The 19,291-nt window shown below is 28.7% G+C and overlaps 1 protein-coding gene across 4 annotated transcripts in view; it reads right to left on the bottom strand.

Moving 5' to 3' along the window:
• Positions 1-957: 957 nt before the first annotated feature.
• The window catches only part of LOC145959830 (uncharacterized), a 63,727-nt gene continuing 45,393 nt past the window's right edge, over positions 958-19,291 (bottom strand). The window contains exons 1-9 of one of the 4 annotated variants that reach the window (XM_083079018.1): positions 9,135-9,510; positions 5,221-5,463; positions 4,704-5,142; positions 4,437-4,573; positions 4,199-4,322; positions 3,804-4,004; positions 2,370-2,694; positions 2,104-2,260; positions 958-1,954 (exon numbers count right to left, since the gene is read on the bottom strand). In XM_083079018.1, coding sequence (XP_082935144.1) covers positions 1,945-1,954; positions 2,104-2,260; positions 2,370-2,694; positions 3,804-4,004; positions 4,199-4,322; positions 4,437-4,573; positions 4,704-5,142; positions 5,221-5,463; positions 9,135-9,295 — 1,797 coding nt within the window. In that variant the 5' untranslated portion in view covers positions 9,296-9,510 and the 3' untranslated portion in view covers positions 958-1,944. Of the gene's footprint in view, positions 1,987-2,103; positions 2,261-2,369; positions 2,695-3,803; positions 4,005-4,198; positions 4,326-4,436; positions 4,574-4,703; positions 5,143-5,220; positions 5,464-9,134; positions 9,511-19,291 lie in introns of those variants that run through there. The other 3 variants (XM_083079017.1, XM_083079019.1, XM_083079020.1) reach the window with 3 other exon arrangements.

Here is a 19,291-nt window from a genome sequence, read left to right on the forward strand (position 1 = left end):
GAAAGTGATTTAACATAGGGATTGGAATAAAAAAATTAGATCAGTATTGATAATATTTAAATTAGCAAAAAGAAAAGATGGTGCCAACAGTACATTGTGTTCCCAAGCGGTCACCCATCTAAGTACTAACCATGTCCAACGTTGCTTAACTTCAGTGATGGGACGAGAACTGGTGTTTTACAACGTTGACAATTATCAGCCTTTCGTTACTGAAGATATAATTTTTAAATTTTTAGATTTTTAGAATATAATTTTTAAATTTTTAGAATAGTATTTTATATATTTTTAAACGTATTGAACGCATTTATTTATAAATTTTCAAACGTTGTGAATGCAGTTATTTAATTTTCACGAAATGTGATAAATATTTACCTTTCCACAGCCAGCCCCAAATGACTTGACCTTGACATATATTGTAACATTGTTAAATACTTAAGATTAATCTCAATGAGATGTTGAATTACAAAAATCACATAGATACATACCTCGGAAAGGCTTTACGACCCTTCATACATCTCAAAAGACTATTTTATTCAAAAGATCTTTAGCCAGAAATTAAAATAATCTGTTATCAATTATTAGTAAGATCTGTATATGCGGTTGTCCTATATGGTTCAATATTAATGTGTCTCTCACGGAGAAAATTAGAAAGTTTGAAAGAAAATGCTTGCGTGCATGTTTGAACATGAAGAATCTGATTATACGAGATACATTAGCAATCAAAAATTATGTAATAAAACAAATATCCCCCGAATTGACAATTTTATAATTTACTTGATTCGAGAATACTATTTACAAGCAAGTAAAGAAACACAAAATAGTTTAATATATGGTGTGTTATCAAACCCCATCGTACCCAAATCCCATGAATTATAAAAGAACATTCAGGGGATTCAGAAGGATGTTGCATTCAGAAGAATTTTTATAAAAATACCGTTCGATTTTTGTGATTATGGCTTTAGTTTATTAAATATTTTTATTGAAAGTTTTCTTGACATGAAATTCTGGATAAGCTATCTAATAGCGCCGTGACCTCTGTACATAGACAAAACTGTTGACAAGCCGCAAAAAAGTTTTTATATACTTGGTGTTGCGACGCTACTGCGTCGCTTGATAATGTTTCAGTTATGATGGAAAATTATGTTGAATTTATAACAGTTATTATGTACGATTTTTTTACATTATTCGCGCAAGACAAGTATAAGCATATCTTTTATCTTTATTTTTAATTACTTATTATATATCCAAATTATATATATGATGACTATAAACGTATAAGTTATAAAAATTAATCACATTTATTACTCTATTTTCACTAACTATATTTAATGAAGATGAGAATAATATGTATAATATGTATAATATTTACACAATTACGACTTATCATTTCGAAAAATCAGCAAGTTCGTTAATAGATGTCTTAGTCTAGATTAGTCGGCGAATATAATTAAATTTCGATAAATCAAGTAGATTTTCATTATAAATATAAAATAATTTATCTTGAAAAAAGTATGCGGAAAGAAATATTTTACATTTTAATTTCTTTCTGATACGCAATCAACTTTTCCAATATTTGTTATGATTTGTTAGATTTTAATTACATAAATCGTTTAAATTGGATTGTTTTCCTTATCTTTTTTGGAGACTTGACACGGCCCTATTTAGAGTCCATCCACTACTGTTATTGGCATAATGGGGATATTGACACATTGGGAATATTATTATTTACTACAGGGATTTTGAGGGATGTGGTCACTCTACAGCGTTGTGCTCGTCGGTGCCGTTTCTTACGGAAGACCAGTCGGAAACCAGCATGCAGTACACGCGAATACCTGCACCGGCACTTATTTGGTTAACGAGCGACCTTTCTCTTCGGGTCCTCGGGAAAATATCATTGTTATGTCTTTCCTTCGACCCATCCTTCTCCGAGCCAAGACGTAATATTCACATTGCACTTTTAATTTTACAATATCCACAATATCATATCTCATAGACAAAAGTTAAAAAATATTTATATATGCATAATTTAAAAAAAATATACATATATATATATATATATATATATATATATATACTATAAATTTTAAATTTTACTATACACACTATTGATTAGAAAATATTTCGTGCATAACTGCAATGTCAGTCGGATAATTTCTTGCTAAGTTTTCATTTGGTATGTAATGAGTAACTTCGAATTTAGAAAAGTATCGTCCTATCTCTACATTTTTTATGAATTTTGGTGGACCTATTGATACAGTATCTAAAATAAAAAAAATTATATTTTTAATATGTTGCGTGTACATAGATGAAAAATTATATAAAATATATATAATTTATAAAAGAGAAAGCTACTAATAATTTATACATACCTTGTGGTACATAACATATTTTGTTATTTTCTGTAAGAATTATATAGTGTGGTTCACTGGAATTGCAAGTTTGAGATATACATAAACATACGTGCTGATTATTACAGCATTCACTCAGATGCGGAACTAGAGAATTCAATTTTTCTCGTACAAACATAACTTTGCATTTGTAATGCCATCCAATTATTACGCCAGTGTGATGATAACATCTTTCAATCGAATACAAATACGGTTTCGTTGAGTGCGTTACAATCATACCAATCGTAAATTTAATTTCTTCCTTTCTTATTTCCAGTTGTTCATTTATCACGATGTTAGATTTATCCTGTATATGTACATAATAAATGTATATAATATGTAATAATATTTAACTAATAACTCTCTGATTCAGTGTTTTTAAAAGTAATTACTGTAATTTCTTAAATTATATACATAGTTATATATATAAATTAGGTTAGCCAATAAGTCCGTGCGGTTTTTTTACATGTAAATGATGAATATGATATTTGGAATGATATTTGGAGAACATCTGCAATCTCTCGCGTCGTATAGCGTTTATTGGTATCGATTAACGTCTTTACTTTGTCTTGATCAATCTCAACTGGCCGGCCCGAGCGTGGTGCGTCTTGGATAGAAAAATTTCCGGAACGAAATTTTGCAAACCATTTCTGGCACACACGTTCTTTCACAGCATCCTTACCATATACCGCACATATCTTCATAATTCCTCGCTCGTAGAACTTCTTGTTTTTTTTTGTCGAAAAACTATTTTAAGTGCCGTTTGATGTCTTCTTCGAAAGTAAAGCGCCGTCCATTCAAGGAATTTTGTAGGGAGCGAAACATGTGATAGTCCGAAGGAGCAAGGTCTGGAGAATATGGAAGATGCGGTAGGATATCCCAGCCCAGCTCCAATAATTTTTGCCGTGTTTGTAAAGACGTGTCGGAAAAAACCGCACGGACTTATTGGCCAACCCAATATATATATATATTGTTGCGTCCGCGGAACGATTTCTATCGATCGCGCGCGACACAAAGAACGGCACCCGCGTACTCGCTCGCGCACACGCTCGCGCACTCGTAAATAAGAACTCGTATTTAAAAGAGAATACAGGAACTTTAATAACACCAGAATGCAACGGGATAAACAATAATATTAGCTCGGGAAATCAAGACGCGTCCGCACAGCTTGACAGCTGGGATACGATTCGACTGTCATTCGTCTTGTCAACATTCTTCTTGGCAACGCGCTCCAAGACGATCTTCTGCCGAATGTCACGGGTGACCAAGTAATCCGCAGGGAAGGAACACAGGGACGCAACAATATATATATAGCTATCACTATATATTGACATCTGAACTACTCATATGTGTGTACATATATATGTATACATGTGCATATATTTTATAGAATATCATAGATATGTTATATATTACCTTTATTAAACTTGTAATATTTCTGTATTCATAATTCATTTGTATATCATCAATATTATTATCGCTCAAGCATCGTGATAAGAAATTTATCAAGTTCTTGATTTTCCAATTGTAAAATATATTATAATACGCTTCCAATTGACAATGATTTGTCAATTCACAGAAATCACACAGAAAATTAAACATCGACTTTTGCATTTGCTGAAAAACGATATATATATACAATATTTTAATTACAGAAAAGGAAATGAAAGAAAGTTAAATTTTGCTCATAGAATATATTGACCCATTAACAAACGTATTATTTATAAGACTTATAATTGATTATTAGATTTATTAAAACTAATTTTTCTCTCTTATTAAAGTTAATAAATAAATTATATGTAAAAAATTACCGATATATCACATAATGGATCTATTGGATAGGGAACAAAATAACTCCTTCTGATGTTTGAGGGACGTATCCATAGGGATGTTTCCATCATATAAGAATACTCTTCCAATTGACAATCTTCTGTACTACTGAGAATAATAGAAATAGTATTACTAAAAATAATTATATGTATAATAATAATAAAAAAATAATTATATCAAATAGATTAAAAAGTTTTCAAATTAAAATTGTGTACTAACTATTTTGGTTTCCATATAATTGCCGTTACAAAAAGCTCTCCGTCATCCGTAACGTTCAGAAAGCAGCGTATACCAAGTCTTCTAGCGACGCTGTGATACGTAATAGACAGTAGACATTTTTCATAATGTTCTATAATCTATCAAATCATCAAATTTTATTAGAAAAATTATAATTATATTATTATATTTATAAGACATAAAACACATAGTTATGTGCATAACAAAGTATCATTACAATTTAATATAATGTAAATTAAAATAACTTACATAATCTATATATTTAGCTGGGACATCTAATGTTATCAATAATTGGTATAATTGATGAATACCTAATTCAGAAAATATAGTTTCTTCAAGAATACTGATAATTTGATTTGCGTCTATTGGATTCCAAAAGTTATCGTTGATATTATTGTTTCTCCAAAAAGTAAATTGCTTAGAAGACGTCGAGAATACTGAGTGAGTGGCATATTTATTTTTCAGGCGAGATAATACAATTTGCACAATATCATTTAACCATCGATCAATAATTGAATAAGATATGTATGGATGAAAATATTGTGCGATAATAATAATTTGCTTTTCTAAGAGCAACTTTTCCTTTGACATGCGTATAAATTTGGTTTGTTTGTATATTAACCGATATTGTCTTATCCAATGAAAAATTAGACCAAAATTATATATAGGCGTCAAATTGGAATCGTACCTGAAAATAATTTACATATTAATTGTACAATATGTACATTAATTTATAATGTTAATGGAAATTTGGTTTATTACATACCATGATAATTGTGTAGAAATAATTCTATATATATCATCCAAAACAAAACAGTAAATTATAAAATTTCTAGCTATGGAACGCAGAAGACTATTCATTTCCGTTTCTTTGGTACCCCGTAAATTATTATTAGACATTAGTGATACATAATGCTGTAATTTTTCGATATATTTTACACTTGTTTCCAAATGATAAAAACTTTTCTTCAATATCTCTTTGTTACGCTTTCTTTTCGAAAAAGGAAATCTAAAATTAGAGAAAAAAGATTTTTAGAAATATGTTAAACAGCAAATATCAGCAATAAATTATAGATAATATACTTTTAAAAGTAAATATATATTTTGTAATTATACGAATATGAATATGTAGGATGTATATATATATTTTTTTAAGAAAAAATATGTAATTGTTAATTGCATATTACATATTTTTTCTTCGAAACAATTATGTGTTTTCTTTACACCAATTGATTCCTCTCATTATTTTGTACATAAAAGTATTAAGGTAAGATAATCGAAAAATGAATATTTTACAAGATATTTTACGGTTTATGTAAAATTAAGAAATAATTTCAAGCCTTATAACTCAAAAAGTACTTGAGGGAAAAATATTTTATTATAGTGTTTTGGAAAGCCCTCGAGATAAGCTACAAGAATGTGTAATAAAAAATAGAGAGTTCCATTTAAGAAATTGACGGTGATTAATACTTTTATGTACAAAATAATGAGAGGAATCAATTGGTGCAAAGAAAAAATATAGTTGTTTTTAAAGAAAAATGTAATTGTTAATTGCAAATTACATATTTTTTCTTCGATGGTAGGTTTTTCAGTCAAACACATGTTCACGCTCGACAGCGCTGTTAAACCGTAATCACAATACGGGTTGTGGGCTTGGTTGCGGATGGAATTGATCAATCAGAGTAGCCGGCCGACAAATTGCTATGTTCTGATTGGTCAATTTCAACCGCAACCGAACCCGCAACCCGTAGTGTGATTACGGCTTCAGTACCTTAACCTACTGTAACCTACCATAACCAAAAACTGTTTTTACCGCTGTTTATGGCTGTTGCCGGGTAAATATCGTCGCGTTGTCGCGTCGTCGCGTCTTGTAATAACGCGTATGTGCGCGTGTCTTTCTTTAATCGAGTGATTTTTAATTGCCAACAGTGATTATTTGACAGTGATTGATAGTGATTAGTGATAATCATTGGTAAATTTCTCGTCTTATCGAGTGAGTGAATGAATGTGATTATGTTGAAGTTTATAAAAGAATACAGTTTATAAAAAAAAAAAGACCTTTCGATTAATTATTTCGTGTGGATCTCTGTTTCTTAGAACGTGATATCTACGTTCAATTTGAGTGAAAGTACGATCTATCGGAAAATTCATTTCTCAAGAAATTACAGCAATACATCGAACAAGGTAATAATAACTATTCTTTGGTGTTGTGTGAAAACAGATTTCAGGATGTCAAATAAACAGTGTTAGAAAAAATTCGCGAAAGAGAAGGGATTTTAGTGGGTAGGGAGTACCGAGTTGTTAATTCGACTTGGTACTCGAGTCCCACATAACTCATCGGACCGGCCGGTGAGTATGCATAAAATGCATTTTCCCTTCTCTCGTTAAAAAAAAACCAATTTAAAAAATAATAATAATTAAAGCGAAAATGTAAATAATAATAAAAAGTAAATAATAATTTAAATAAGAGTAATAATAACTTCAAGTGAGTAAGCAAATGTGAGAGAGAGAGAGAGAGAGAAAGAGAGAGAGAGAGAGAATGAGAATGTATGTACTCGCATGTGTGTGTATGTAGCGATCAGATGATCGCAGCAGGCGCCCCGCGTAAGCACCCGCGTCTGATGGTGAATCGCGTCACCCTTGCCTGCCTCTTGTATCCGACCCGTCATAAGTTAATTACTTCCTTTAATAATTCAAAAACTAAGCGTCGGACGAAATTTTGCCAAAGGAAGAATCGTCTTAGAATTGACTCAAGAATGTGTCATTTCAAAAACAATATATATATATATATATATATATATATATGTATATATATACACAGGGTGTCCCTGAGCACTACCTCACACACTTGTGAGGAGGTACAGCGCAGTAAATTAAATAAAGAAGTCTTATTCCATGTAACGATTTTTGTAATAATAATAGAAATATTAATTATTGAAATCGGACACATATATATGTATATATATATATATATATATATATTTATTTTAAACATACATACATATATATATATATATATATATATATATATATATGTATGTTTATAATTTTTAGGTTTTGCTTTGTTGCTTTGCTTCTCGCTCTCGCTATCATCGAAGATTTTGCCAATCTTGTTATCCTTCTCATCTTTCATTTTTATCGCTTGGACTTTGATGGATTTTTGGCAGTGGCAGCTTTATGCAAATTTCGTTTGGTACGCTCCTGATGAGAACGTCATGCTACATCATCAGGGATAGAACATAGGTGAGCATCACATGTCTCATGAATGCTTTTGGCGGGGAGAGTACTCATTAATCGAGTGGATTATGTTTGCGTTTTACTGCGTTCATTTATTTGCATCCTCGGCGTTGTGTCTTATTATATTTTTTGCGGTGACATCTCTTTCGTTAGGCGTTTGAAATGTATTTATTTACCTGTCTCCATTTAAAGTTTTTATATTGTACGACATTGAGAAGGGTCTGGAATAGACCGAAGCGTTTGTCGTCGTATTTGCGAGATTATTTGTAATCTTATAATTTCGATGTATAACGTCACGACTTTTATATCATTTGTGCTTTTGATATTCTTGCACTTTTGTAATTAAACGTTTTAATATCCACGTCGGGGTTTAAAGCCTTTATTTATTATTATTTTTATATAATTTATTCTCACGACCCTTTGTAATAAAACTTTCATTTTTATAATTGAAATAATTTTAAAAAATTTTAAAATATTAAGGAATCTATTAAAACATAAATAAAATTTATTTTTAAATCTACGTTTCTAATAATTTAAAATAATCCATATTAAAATACATTTTTAATTGTTATAATTAAAGACAATAATAAAAAAGGGTATTTATGTTTTTAATTTAATAATAAATGCACAAGAAAAGTTTAAAATTATTCTACGATAACAATCAGTCATATGTCTCGTGCGAGCGAATCATAAACTAATATTATCTCAATAATATAATTTAGAAATAATTCATAAAGTTTATTACGACTTGTCGAATCTCTACACAGAGAAAAATATATACTGTATTCAAGTAAATATTATTTATTCTAAGTATATCATAAGTTTGTATATCCGCAAATATATCACAAGTTCACCACAAGCATTAAATTTAATTAAATATATTCTAAATTTTAGTAAGTGCATTTTAATCAAGAATATTAAATTAAAACAAAATTTTTGTTTGCTTACCACAAAGAGTTGGCGTAAAGTAAGTTTCATTTTTTTTATACAACTACAATATTTTTGAAGAGAAAATAAATTCTTCTTTTGAGTACATGATAATGAGATTTTCTAACACTTGTGATGAGTATATTTTAAGACTATTATCAAGAATATATTCTTTGTTGAAGAAAATGATTATATACTTAAAAAAAGAAAAATAAACTGAGTAATTGCTTTTCTTGGCAGTAGAATGATATTTTTTTCTCTGTAGACTTAAAAAATTTCAGATTTATTGAATTTTAATCCTTTACTACGATATTAAACTGTAACATTAGAAGCTCAATATACAATGAAACAACAAAGGCGCAATATAAAATAATTAATATAATAATGTAATTTTTAACATTACTTTTTCATTATTATTTTTATGAAGGTTAAACTTCGTTAAGCTGATGAAAATCGACTAAATATAAAATGAACATGAAAAATTTAATAAAAAAATACTTATAAATAAAAACGTACCTCTGATAAAATTTCTTTTCCCAAAAATTGTTACTGAATCTTATCTGATATAACCTGTTACACGTGGATTTAAGACTCAGAATATCCTCTACGCTGACGTTCTTGTTTTCCAAAATTATAGTTATTACTTGATCTGGCAAATGTGTTATGGTAGTCATCATAAAATAATCATAAAAAATCCAATGATTTACAAATAAGCTCGCAATCGATGTTATTTACTTTTGTATCACTAATTTCGTTTATGTATAATCATGAGCGTACAAATTTTACTCCTGCTTTTAGCACGTGTCTGTAACGTACATTTCGTTCAATGTGGTTCTTCCGACTAACGACGACTTTAAAATTGATTCATAGCATTTGGTTAGGTTTACCAGAACAAAAGGGACACCTCGGTCCTGATTGGTCAAAGAAATCAGAGGGTAGGAGTAGAGAAGAATGACAAATTCTTTGAAAAAAATTTTCTAACAATTTCTTTTCTCTTGAGACTTTTTGAGATTTATAGTTTTATGGTCTTATTCCAATGTTATTTTAATGGAATTTTTTCCTTTCTTAACCGTTATATATATATATATATATATATATATATATATATATATATATATATATATGCGATTATATTTTTCTTATTGGAATTATAATCTTATCAAAATTTCTTGTCTCTTAATTTTATTATTCTTATATATTTTATTATAATTAATTATTTAAAAATTAAAGAAACTAATAAATCACGATTGCGAAATATGCGAGGAATTACGAAAAACTGTTGAAATAGACAAATAAATAAGTATTTTCAAGTAAACTCTATGATAAAAATTTCTTATTTTAATTTGCAAATATAGCAACACTGTGTGTGTGTGTGTGCGTGTGTGTGTGTGCGCATGTGTGTGTGTGTGAGATCTATTTTCAATCTTCTTATTTTCTTTTTCTCTTCAATGCAGATAAAAAAACAACTTTATCTCTTTTACATAAATACAACAAATTATAGATTTTAAAAGATTTTATTATTTAATAATTTATTCTATTATTTATATGTTGTAATAACCTAATTTAATAATATAACATAAAGTTTTGAACCTTCAGAATTTTTTCCTCATTATTCTGATTATTGACCGTCAAATTTTTGTAATATCCGAGATAAATGTATACATTTACACTGACATACACGTCATTGTAATGTACGGCTCTTCTTCTTACCGTATTATAATATAATGTAATATAATATAATTGTTATCATAAAATTACTGTATATTCGATAATTTAATAATAATATATTTTATATTTTTTTACTTTGCTTTATTTTTTATATTAAATAATGATATTTGATTTAATGTATAATTCATTCGATTAATTAATTGTTCTTTTCTATTCTTTGATAGATCGCATAATCTTAGCTCAAATAATAGAGATTTGACCAGAAAAGAATCACTGAAGCAACATTCGAAACAAACATCGATTCTTCCAGTAAAGATAGGGATGTATATGGAAGGAGATCAGACGTGTCTACACGTTCATTGGGTAAACGAGAGGCAGAATTCATCCGTGGCAACGGCATCGACGTACATATATCCTGTGAACGAATAATTGTTAGAAAACAATATTCGTGAACTAGAAAAATATGTAAGGTGCAATTTGCTGGATCGGAAATCGAACCCGAATCTTTCGCTTTTCGGGCAACTGCTCTAGACCACTGAGACATCTAATGACGCTTTTTAACACAGTGATATGCAACTCCAGAGTTGGCATCTCGCTCGATAGATGCAATGCCGATTGTCATGGAGAATCCCTGAAAGGTTGTTCGCTGGCCAAATAATTGATCTGTATCTTCGGATCTGAAATATTTATTCGACCCCGAGCAGTACGCTTCAATGTATCTGATTTTAGGAAATACTTATTTCGCCTTTCCATTGACTTGTGCTTTTGTAGGTCTGAACATCAATCACAATATTTTAATTACTTAAGATTAAGACAACTATTTTAAATTTACAACCTTTGTTGAAAGAGAGAGAGAGAGAGAGAGAGAGAGAGAGAGAGAGATTTTTACTTTTCTCTTTCTAGACTTTCTTCCAGTCTTTCTAGACTTTTCTCTTTCTATTCCATTTTGAATACTTCTTTTGTCTTTACAAGAAACTTAAAATTTTGCATTCACCAGACACTTAAAATTTTATACGAAATTTTGAAATAGCAGAACCTCTACAGATACAATTTCCATTAAATATAATTTTCTTTTTAAATACATGTACAGAAAATTAAAAGATTTCAATTATAAAATATTTTAACATTCAGTATTTTAATCTTTTTAATTTTCTAATGAATATTATTAATAAATACAATTACTTAATGTGTATAGTTATTTGCATGAATTTTTTTGAAAATTCTTGCCAATGTGATTTTATCGTTGTATTAAAAAAATATAAGTAACTCAAGCAAATTCTGTATATATACTATATATAAAACTATATATAAAAATTGTTCTGTAAAGCAAGAACAGAAAAAAAACTGTTATTTTAAACTAATTTCTCTTTAAAACTGCACTGTATATAAAATCTATTAGTTTCGACATTTTTATATAGGATTTTTGTCTTGAAATGTTCTAAAGAATCTGTCATTAAGAGAAAATATCATTAAGATAAAATGCCATTAAGAGAAAGTAGTTTTAATATACATACATATATACAGGGTGAGCCATTTTAATTAACGCACGCAATTATTTCGGAAACAAAGCATTTTAGAGAAAAATGTTTCAGACAAAAGTTTTATGGTTTCGAGGGGGCCATAAGATGGTATCATTGGTTTGACCTTGAAGAGTTATTTGAAGGTCACATGAAGGTCACCTTCAATTTCTTAAATGGAACCTACTATTTGTCATTGCATATTCTTGTAGCTTATCTCGAGAGCTTTCCAAAACACTATAATTAAGTACCTTTTCGTTAAGTACTTTTTGAGTTATGAGGCTTGAAATAATTTCTTAATTTTACATAAACCGTAAAATATCTTGTAAAATATTCATTTTTCGATTATCTTACCTTAATATTTTTACGTACAAAATAATGAGAGGAATCAACTGGTGTAAAGAAAACACATAGTTGTTTTGAAGAAAAAATATATAATTTGCAATTAACAATTCCATATTTTTTCTTAAAAACAACTATGTGTTTTCTTTACACCAATTGATTCCTCTCATTATTTTGTACGTAAAAGTATTAAGGTAAGATAATCGAAAAATGAATATTTTACAAGATATTTTACGGTTTATGTAAAATTAAGAAATTATTTCAAGCCTCATAACTCAAAAAGTACTTAACGAAAAGGTACTTAATTATAGTGTTTTGAAAAGTTCTCGAGATAAGCTACAAGAATATGCAATGACAAATAGTAGGTTCCATTTAAGAAATTGAAGGTGACCTTCATGTGACCTTCAAATAACTCTTCAAGGTCAAACCAATGATACCATCTTATGGCCCCCTCGAAACCATAAAACTTTTGTCTGAAACATTTTTCTCTAAAATGCTTTGTTTCCGAAATAATTGCGTGCGTTAATTAAAATGGCTCACCCTGTATATGTATATATATATTTAATTTAAAAAAAAGATTTAATTCGGAAAAATATATGGACGTTACAAGCATTTAAATTTTAAAAAATTAAAAAATAGAGTTAATTGCTTTAGCTCATGGATGGCTCACATATATGTATAGATAATGGTCAAAAAAGCCAAAAATATATATATGTATAATGTGTTTTGGACTATTTTTTAGTCAATTTTTAGTGTAACTTTAATATCATTGTTAAAGAATATCGGATAATAATATAACATTTTGCAATCTGCACAAAAACAAACAGGAAGATTACAATACTGCATTCTGCAGTAATCTCGGAACATTTCCCTCGAATTGTCCGAAAACAATAACGGGACTTGTCTTGTCAAAGTACGTTATGGATTAGTATAATGAATAGGATTGTTCCGAAAAATATGCTCTTAGATTACTGCGAAATGAAGCATTGTAATCTTCTTTGACTAATAGCTTATGTTAATAGCAATTTAGTTTCTTTAATTATACCGTAATGATTATGTAAAAAATATTTCTATTTATATATATATATATATATAGATCATCTGTAATAAAATAATAAATTATATATATGAAATTGTGGAATGCACAAGTAAATGTAATCCTTTTTTGTTAGAATACAAGAATTTATTATCCAACATCAGGAATATATAAGTGATAAAGTTTTTATATATTTTACACTTGCATTTGTTTGTTTTTTAAAATTTATTTCGTAAAATGATTTTTTCATATCTTTTTGTGTCATACATTTTTTTCGTAATAGGGCATCTAAAATGAAATATAATTAATACTTTCATTCTTAAATTTTATTAAAGTATCATTAAGATAAAATACCATTAAGAGAAAGTAGTTTTAAGACATTCTGTATGTATGTATATATATATATATATATATATATATATATATGTATATATATATATATTTTTTTTTTCAGTGTACATATATATATATATATATATATATATGTACACTGAAAAAAAATGCTGTTAAATTAAAAAAAAATAAAGTTGCTTCAATTAAACGGGGATGTTACGTGCTGCCATCAACATAAATAGTTCATTTAATTGTATTTGTTATTGATTTTTATTTTAAATATGTATATTAAAAGAACAATATATAAATTTCAATTAATAACATAGGATATTGCATTAAACATATATTGAATTGTAAGAATGCTACTAAATTACGAATTGAATTATAGGAATTGTAGTTATAGGATAATAATATATATGATTATTAGAATGACATATGTTATTCTTTCATTATAAATTTTGCTGGAATCAACTCATTTGAAATTAATATTAATTAATTTTATAGTAATATACAACAAATGTTGTATTGGATCAATTCACAATGGATTAAATGCAACCGTATTTTTACTTAAATCTTGTACAAGTTATATTTTCTTTGATTGGACATATAATGCAATAAATAAACTGTATGTTTTGTTGTTTTATATATACGATTGATTTAATCATTGATACTTGCCCTAAGAATAAAAAAGTGATTGTTTTAAAAATATTTTTATTTGAAATGTATCAATTTGTTTTAAAAGTAAACACAAAATTATTTCAGTGAATTTTGTATACATTTGAAGCTACGTTACGTATAATTATATTAAACTTAAAAATATTTTACTTGATTAAATATGTTATTAAATATATAACTTACACGTTTTGTTCAATTATATTAACGATTAAATGAACCATTGATGCTTGTCCTAAGAATAAAAAAGTGATTGTTTTAAAAATGTTTTTATTTGAAATGTATCAATTTGTTTAAAAAATAAATACAAAAATACTTAAATAAATTGCGCATGCAAATAAAGCTACAATACATGTAATCATATTAATCTAATTATATTTTATTGGACTGGATATATTATCCAATAGACAAATTATACGCTTCCCTGGATTATATTTAGGATTAGCTGAACCACAGATACTCTCTGTAAGATTAAGAAAACGATTGTTTTAAAAGCAAGTGAATTTATTATAGATTATTTAATATTGTTGTCGAAATTGTATATTGCGTTGTTTGTAACACAATTTCTAGTTGCAACTATTATTCATGTTGTCACATTAAAATAATGTGATGTTAAAACTGCTATCATATTCTATTGCTTTAAGAATATGTGTAATTAGCATTATTATTAATGTCAATTAATGTGATTACTAAATAACATAACAATATGCTTGAAACATATAATCGTTGCTGTTGTTTTAAATGGATGTAGAATTCGTACAAGCTGTTTATGTATTATTCTTTAAAAAAGAGAAAATTATAATTTTCAATTCAATGTAAATAATTAATCCTTTCACTAAATAGGTAAAGAATAATTGTTTATATTGAATCGAAAGTTATTTGTAATTTCCTCTTTTTTTAAAAAAAATACATAAATAGCTTTTACGAATTCTACATCCATTTAAAACAACAATAACGATTGTATGTTTCAAATACTGTCATACTGTCATGTTATTTGATAATTACATTAGTAGAAATTAATAATTACGCAAATTACACATGTAATTTAAATAATAGAATATGATAGGAGTTTTAACATTACATTACTTTAACATAGCAATATGAACAGTTGCACTAGGAATTGTGTTACAATAAAACAATTACCTAAAATAACAGAAAAAATGGTATTTCAAGCACTTTATGATTAGTATTGACAAATATCTTTACGTAATTGTGAAAGGTGAGAAAGTTCAAGAAATTATAAATGTTTTTCTATTACAAAGAAATTTATTATATCATATTAGAATAATCACAAAACAAAACACTTATGTATGTGTTTATATAATAATACAGCATAACAAACTATGAACACTTAAAAGTACAAAGGAAAATAGCTTTTATCCTCAATAAAATGCTTAATACAAGCTTTATACGTAACAAAAAATTTCGTAAAATATCATTAAAAAAATACTTATACAGGGTGATTCTGAACAGACGTTTGTCTTTAAAAAGATAAATTGTCGAGTCTATTCTAAGACGATTTTCCCTTTACCAAAATTGTCTACGAGGCTTAGTTTTTAAATTATTAAATAAAATAGTTCGCGAATTACGGAACGAGTACAAGAGGTAGACAGGGACGGCGCAACTCACCGTCCGATACAGGCGATCATGTGGGGCGCGCGACGCGATCAGCTGATTGCTGCACACGATGAGTGTAACAATCAGTGTGTGTGTGGAAGGGGGTGTATTTATGCACGCGTATCCACACATGCACCGTACTCTCTCTCTTTCTCTCTCTTTCTCTTTCTCCCTCTTTCTCTCACTCTCTCACTCACTCACTCACTCACTTATTCTTACCTTAATAATGAGATTCTTCATACTGCTGATAAATAGCAGCCTCTAGCGCTGCCAAACATAAACGTGTAGCATTACGCGCTAGTACTAACCTGACCTGCTTGTCGTCGGTCGTCGCGTCGCGCGCTTTGCATCGAGTATCGCGTTCTGTTAACGCGTTTCTTTAATCGAGTGTGTAATTAATAATTAAATGCGTTAACCGTTTATTAAATTCGTACCGTAACCGTTGGTAAATTCCTCCTTTTATCAATCGTGAGTGATTAAGTGCGCGAGTAAATTTGTAAAAATGTCGAAAGTGATGAAAGAAAAAACTTCGCTTATTTGTGTCAGACTGCGTGTTGAAGAAACGACGTCTCGTCGACGACGATTATTATCGTGCAACACACTGGGCACTACTATTTATCAGCAGTATGAAGAATCTCATTATTAAGGTAAGAATAAGTGAGTGAGTGAGTGAGTGAGAGAGAAAGAGAGAGAGAGAGAGAGAAAGAGAGAAAGTACGGTGCATGTGTGGATACGCGTGCATAAATACACCCCACACACACACACACACACACACACACACACACACACACACACACAGATTGTTACACTCATCGTGTGCAGCAATCAGCTGATCGCGTCGCGCGCCCCACATGATCGCCTGTATCGGACGGTGAGTTGCGCCGTCCCTGTCTACCTCTTGTACTCGTTCCGTAATTCGCGAACTATTTTATTTAATAATTTAAAAACTAAGCCTCGTAGACAATTTTGGTAAAGGGAAAATCGTCTTAGAATAGACTCGACAATTTATCTTTTTAAAGACAAACGTCTGTTCAGAATCACCCTGTATATACGTACTTATATAATAAGGGTTTTGAAAATCGTTAAACTATAAACAGTTTTAAAGCACTGGAATATATCTTTTCCCCTCAATAAAATGTTTATTACAAGTTTTATACGTCTCAAGTTTTGACTGAGACATAAATACCCAAGACTGTGTGTCTTCTATCTCATATGCGTAAAAATGAAAATTAAACTCAACTGTTTTTAGTTCCTTACATATAAAGAAAGTTTCATGTGAATCATTTTTTATAATATATTGAATATTGCCAAATTTGCTATTAGTTTTATCTATTACAATAACCATGTTCGGTTTATAAAGAGTTCCATTAACTTTTATCCAAGATACACATTTATAACTATCAAAAGAAACAAACGATAGTATACGCTTAAAATTATTGAAAAGGTCGATATCCATCAAAGTGTCATGTAAAATGACACCCCACTTTAAACGATTTTCAAAACCTTTATTTGAGATAAATCTACAATTAAATTGTAGTTGATGTTTCATAGCTAATGAATATGCAGGATTTTTTCTAGATGTAATAGCATTTGCAGTCTGTTTAAGTTCTTTATGTTTTGCTTCAAATCGTATGGACGACATATATTTGAGAGGACCTATCTGTTGCATAACTCGTGGGTAATGAAGTAAAAGATGATGCTTCGGTTTTAATACATCATCAAATAAATTTATATATAATTTATGATGTTCACTTGTTAGCTTTTTCAATAAGCTACAATTTTCAACGGTTACTTCTTCTGCCATTATAATAGACATCATTTTTCTAAGAAGTATGTATAATTTCCAAGTTTTATTTTTTTTGGTATAAGATCGCCAATTATCAAACCTAAATATTGCCAAAGACATGCCATTTCAGCTGCAGAATAAATAATATATTTATTTTTTAAAGCATTTATGTTAATTGAAGGCGGTATGTTTGTAGAATGATTATCCCCGTAATCAAAAGAGTAAATTCTATTATTTAATCTTTGAAGAGAAAATAATTTATCCTTATTTATTAACCTATTTAACAATTGACCTAAATCGTAGCGACAAATTCCCTCATATAAATCATGCATGACATCGACACAGAGATTTTTTGTGATGTGAAAATTGGTTATCGAATGTAAAGTACATTCCTCGGTAATACCATGATTTCTATCATTGACATCTATTGCATAATTTTCAACATTTCGAAGTAACTCAACATCTTCAAGAATCTGTTTTTGACGAGTTAATGTATCTACAAAGCATATTCTACAGGAATAATTAGAATTGAAACTCGCGTATTTAATCCGAAAATAGCATGAAGCCCTAAATTATCTCTAAGAATATTCATTAGTGCAAAATTTACCTTTTTTTCTGAGTTTCCGATATTTATTGTTATACCGTTAATCTGAAGTTTATTAATCTCGTTAATGAGAGGTGCAAAAATCTGCTTATTACCAACTTGTACGTAATCAGTAACATTATGTAGTTGTATCAAAAAAATATTTTCAAGCATACTCGCGTATTGTTCCTCGATACCACCGATACTGCAATATACTACTCTAAGCTTATGTAAACCTCGATGAGTACCTAAAGGATTATTTATTTCCAATTCATCGTAATAAAGAATTAAAGGTAATAAATCGTTGTTATGCTGTTGTTTAATAGAATGCCGTTGTTTAATAGAATTTAATAGAATTTGCAATATACTTGTTATTTTGTTCTGTTCACTTTTTATAATGTTTGACATTATTTTGTTATATACATCTGGCAACTCTAAAAAGGTCTTAACATTTTTCCAAGAGGTACAATGCATATTTTTCGATTTTTTACGAGCATTTGTTTAGCAGTATTCATAAGTTTAGAATCAATAAATGCGCCGATGCATATCTCTTGCGGTACTATTAAAGAATTTAATGATTTAAAATAAAGCATTGTTTGATATTCTGAGGAATGATCTGCAAATGCATTACTTAAAATATCAAACATAGTACTTAAATCTTCATTAGGATTCTGCTCAATTGACTTGTATTTTTCCTCTATAATTTTTATGCAATTAAGAAAATTTTTTATTGATTCTATTATTTCCTGACAAAGTTTACGCGGTAATGATGGTCGAGAGTATAAATTTGCAATAAATAAAGATGAAATTTGTGCGATCTTTTCTGTAAATTCTACAACAGTTATGTCTTTAAAATTGTTATCGCTATTATTAATAGCACAAGAAGTAGAAGGCATTGATTGTGAGGGTAAATTACTAAATGTGATCTCTTCTATAAAACTTTTATCAATATCTAAAACATTATTGTCATTGCAAAATGTCTTATTATTGGTTTTAATATTAGTTTCTAAATGAGTTTTGGATAAATGTTTAAGAAAACTATAAATATCACTAAAAGTGCGACAACACAACATTTTTGTTGACAATTCTGTTGACACTTTTGTTGACAATTCTTGTCGA

This window comes from Camponotus vicinus, unplaced genomic scaffold, assembly GCF_025532165.1.
Source record: "Camponotus vicinus isolate PSW18456_S1 unplaced genomic scaffold, iyCamVici1.0 SCAF_1, whole genome shotgun sequence".
Taxonomy (NCBI): Eukaryota; Metazoa; Arthropoda; class Insecta; order Hymenoptera; family Formicidae; genus Camponotus; species Camponotus vicinus.